Below are 5,000 nucleotides of genomic sequence, written 5' to 3'. Positions count from 1 at the left end.
TAACAGTACTACTGACCAAGACAAAAAGTGAATAACAGCAAACAAGCATAACACTAAATCCATCCCTTAGATAACTCTCTCTATACTCTCTACACCACAACCACATTTGCAGTCAAAAATATTTTTTTCCACACAATCCTACATATTTACACAATATAAAGTATGAATTCAACCAAATGTGATTCAGACAAATATGCAGTCACACAATTGTGTTGTTTCTCATTTTTATACCCACATAACCTTGTCCCCCAATTAATGACAACCATAAACATATATGCATGCGCACACACACACACACATAAAAAAAAAAAAATATATATATATATATATATATATATATATATATATATATATATATACACACACACACACACACAAAAAAATATATATATATAATATATATATATATATATATATATATATATATATATATATATATATATATATATATATATATAGGCACACACACACAAACAACAAAGTACTATGTATTACTGAAGTTAGCTCCCTTGAAAACACCACCTCCATCCTATATCATAGAAATACATATTCATAAAAATGATACAAAGAATAAATAACTCTACAGATAGTTTTGCAGAGCAATTTCCTAGCATTTTATTTTCCTTGAGATAAACAACTTTAGAAAAAGCAAATCAGATAAACAGATTTTAAAGCTCTAATTAAGCCACACAAACAATCACGTGGCCATTGATATCTTCCCAACAATCCGCAAAGTAAAACAAAATAAGGTATTAATTTAATAAATATCAAATTATTTAAAGTAATACTTTTCAGTTTATTAAATAGTTGCAAGACATGGTATAGGTGGGTACATCTAAGTTTTCCTATGGCTGGAGACATTCATCCTCTTTTGTGTCACCTTAAGAGATCAAGTCAGCACTTTAATAATGGATAAGCTAGACACATCCATTGCACTGCCATGACCTTTAGCGGAAGTATAGCTTAAGTGTTTATCTGATAACCTTCAGTCTACAGTTTCTGATACTGTTCTCAGACTTTCATATTACATTATGCCTCAGAAGCTGGAACAAAAACAATTGTAAAGTTTAGAGAGTGCTAAAAAACAGACAGTGAACATGAAGACACAGAGTGAGCCTCTGTGAAATGAGAGTTATCTATTTCATGATGGATAAAACAACTTTTGTCTTTCCTGTTATTGTTGTTCAAAGCAACTTGCAGTATCATCAGGTGAGCACATGTTCAAAAAAAAATGGAAGAAACAATTCAGAAATACAGCCATGGCATGTCTTCCTGTGAATGGATCACATCTTTTTGAAAGGCAATATCCTGCTCCATGGATGGATAAATGAAAAATAGACTACAGGCCACATGACTATGAGTATTCCAATTCTGATATAAGGAGTATCATATTTGAAAGATATAGGTTTACATAACTCCCTCACAGTGGTTGTATATTAAACATAAATAATTTGTGATAAACTAAACAAAATAAGACACGGCGTCATGATATAACTGTCATGACTATATATATATATATATATATATATATATATATATATATATATATCAGAAAAGGCGCAAAAGTATTGTGTGGAACTTGCTACTGGTAAGAAATCCTGAGAAGTCATCTTTTCTGCAGACTGTCTACCCAACTGGTTACAAAATGGCAATCTCTTTCTTGAAAAGAGTCATTCCAGTTATATACAGTGGCCAATGGAATTTTACTCATTACAAAGGGGAGATTAGAAAGGGTTGATATACTGATATATTCATTCATTACTCACTATGCAAAAGACAGTATAGATAAAAAAACACTAGTAACGTGTGGTATACAAGTAATTAACTAGCTGCAGTCCAAAACTATACTGCAATTAAACATGATATATATCTTCTGTATTATGATGCATTTCTTTCTCTGTTCAACTCACTAAATGAAGAAGGCAAGAGGAAAGCTAGCACTGTGATTCAGAACGGTAGACTTTAAATGTTTGCTGATTGCTCTTACTAGAAATGTTTCCCTCCCTACTGTATCCACAGTGCAATTAGCACCACAGAAGAAACAATTCTATGTAGATTTGATGTCAGGCACAGTAAAGTATAGTTTTATCAAAATTGTTATGCTTCCAGGAAAAACTGCACTCATACACTATTCTGATGTGATTAAAGTAATATTTTGTGAGTAAATGTCCTCATTTCTGTTATACGGCAATCAACAAAGCAGCAGGATGGTACAACTGATTGGAGCGTAACATTTCAGTCTATGGCTCATTAACCCTCAGTGTATCTAAGTAAGAAAATAAAGAGTCTTTGATGCAGTTGATCATTTTAATTTGAATTTGTGATTCATTCTGAAGAAAAAAAAACAGATGCATTTATTTTTGTATGTTATGTATATACGTACTCACAGCAAGTTGAAGCTATGCAAACATTTCTATTGCTCAGCAATGTTACTAGATCTCTTCTATTCTCAGGTGCAGCCCTGCACTTCCACTCAAGACACAGACAAAGAACAGAAGACAACCCCACATGTGAGACTCTGCTGGGTGGAAAGCTTAATATTAATGTTTAGAAGAATGACTGTAAAGTGCATGTGTGCTTCAATCCGAACGAAGTACAACTACAGAGCAAATATACATCACGTTGTCAGAGCAAATATACATTTCAAGCTTACACAAACAGGAACCTGATTGAAAAAAGGCTTTCAGGTAAATGCACAACAGGAAATGAACATTTTCTCATCTTAATGTTATGACACACAAATGGTTTGTAGTGTAATTTTAATATATTATACTGTAAGTGTTCTTCGCACTACAGAAATAATTTTTTAAATGGGTCAGAATAACCTAGTGCGTGTGTGTGTGTGGGGGGGGGGGGGGGTATTCCTGTCATGCATTGTTTGTTTAAAAAAAATTCAAAGACAAAATATATAACTTCCGAAGGAATAATGCTACTGTCTATATAAAGAATTCTATTAGTCAACATGCAAGTGACACAAACTAGCAATCTCAACCTGCATAAATTTCATAGGAATCCAGCTTTGATAAGTGAATTATAAAACAATTGTGCCTTGAAGGCATGCTGAAAGAAATTATTTATACAAATCAAATAGTAACACCTAATCCATAAGGTATGCAACTAATTATGCAAGCACAGAAAAAGTCTTAGCATTATTTTTTCTGTTTGGGTTAACCACCTATAAAAGACAAATGTCAGTATTTTATCAGCCACAAATGCTGAGCAAACACCTGTTAGAAAATTTTCCCCCAAATGTATTTCATTCAGAATGTTGTAGAATGGTGTGTAGAAAAACAAATAACTCAGAGAATTGAACTGTCTTGGGATTATGAACAATGTAAAGGTTCTGCAGGAATTTAAAATATGTGTAGGCTGTACACTGCAGCTCTCTTATAAATCAATGTTACACTAGCCATCTGGCTTTATGCATGAGATTTGCTGTGCGTGGGAAACATCAGCTATTTTGGAGAGGACACGAATGGGTATCTTGATAAATCATATCCCTGATCCTAAAAAGAGATGACACTAACTACCAAATCATGCTTATTTAGATCCATCTACATGGTGAGAAAGAACATTTGCCGACCAACTGAAAGGGATATTCACTACTATGTTTTAACCAATCCAGTATATTTAATGATATTTTTTAACTAAGATGATCCAGGATAATACTTCAGGATGTGACTTATTTATATCTGATGTCGCTGTTAACTGTAAGCTTCTGTAAGAAGTAACGTGAATGGACCCGGAAAATTTATAAACATTCCAGGAATTTAGAGTAAAAACTATTTAAAAATGTTTGCATGGCTACTGTCAAATACTATGCTAAGTGCATCGTATTTCACCCATAGAAAAAGATATATTAAAGTGTTACCTCATCGTGAAACCTTAATTTTGGCTCGAGTTACATTTCACGTTGTGAAGTTACCAGTAAGTAGTTCGTGGATCATTAAGCTCTAGTGCATACAAATAAATATGAAACAATAGCAACAGTTACAACACATTAATTTTAAAATAAGTAGAGGTGATATAGGTATGAAAATATGAAAAAAATGCATGCTACATCCTTGATAATTACTAGCGGAGAACTTGTTACCCGAAGTTTTATTTCTTTACTTGGTGTGTTAATGCTGATATGGGTAAATACCAATTCACTGTGCTTGCCAACGTCAATAAATAGTGTACCTCACGCATCGAGGACTTCATCTGCTGCACTTCAGATCTGCATTAATATGTTTCCAGCTCAGTCATACACCAATGCCCAGCTTCAGACTAGAGTTATAGAAAGTAGTGCATGTTGCAGTACAATACAGGTTTTGCAGAAATGCTCTTGTGCACTTAAATATGAAAGGAAGCCTGTGATGACTTACAAATGACATACCACTGAAATGCTGGTACCACTGTTGGTACATCTTCAGACTCTGAGAGAATGTACAATAGTTTAAAAGTTGTCACCAGCTTATCCCAGTGTGTTAACACTGCCACTACAGAAAGGTTTACTCTATCCCATCACTTGGCACGTACCTGACAGTCAGTGAAATCATGACGGCTTGCAAGTATACTCTACACATTTACTTCTTAAATCCACATTAGCAATGAAAACACTGTGTTTTTCTTTTTTTACCTGAGAATAGCGGTGTCCCCCTGTCTGACCACAATGTTGTTGTCCTCAACAGCTGGCCACTGGAATTCCAGGCTCTGTCCAGCAGGCAGGCAGCAGGGCAGCACTGAAAAAAGACTCAAAATCACTGCTGCAAACCACTGGTTAAAGCAGAAAGCGTCCTGCACTACCAACCTCATGTCCATCACCCCTAGGCTTCTTTCCTGTTTTCCAGAAAGGTTCACAATGGTCGAAATTCCAGATTATTTTCCTCAAAAATAAATCTTCTGAAATGGCGTGCGAGTACTCCTGGTTTATTTTGCTGGAGTGATAAGTAGAAGTGAATTGTAGGGTAGCGCGTACACCATCTAGCGAGAAAAGTATGATGTAAAACGCGAGCAGC

At 34.5% G+C, this 5,000-nt stretch overlaps 1 protein-coding gene across 2 annotated transcripts in view; it reads right to left on the bottom strand.

Moving 5' to 3' along the window:
• NEGR1 (neuronal growth regulator 1) overlaps positions 1 to 5,000 on the bottom strand; it is a 3,526,818-nt gene that overhangs the window by 3,521,784 nt on the left and 34 nt on the right. For both annotated transcript variants that reach the window (XM_044085807.1, XM_044085808.1), the window contains exon 1: positions 4,622 to 5,000. This exon is cut by the window's right edge. In XM_044085807.1, the coding sequence (XP_043941742.1) occupies positions 4,622 to 4,803 (182 nt within the window). In that variant the 5' untranslated portion in view covers positions 4,804 to 5,000. The remainder of the gene's footprint in view (positions 1 to 4,621) is intronic.

Source organism: Protopterus annectens, chromosome 10.part0 (genome assembly GCF_019279795.1).
Source record: "Protopterus annectens isolate FY-2018-M chromosome 10.part0, PAN1.0, whole genome shotgun sequence".
Classification (NCBI taxonomy): domain Eukaryota; kingdom Metazoa; phylum Chordata; order Ceratodontiformes; family Protopteridae; genus Protopterus; species Protopterus annectens.
The sequence above is the reverse complement of the archived record's forward strand: the minus strand, read 5'-3'. Positions and strand labels throughout refer to the sequence as shown.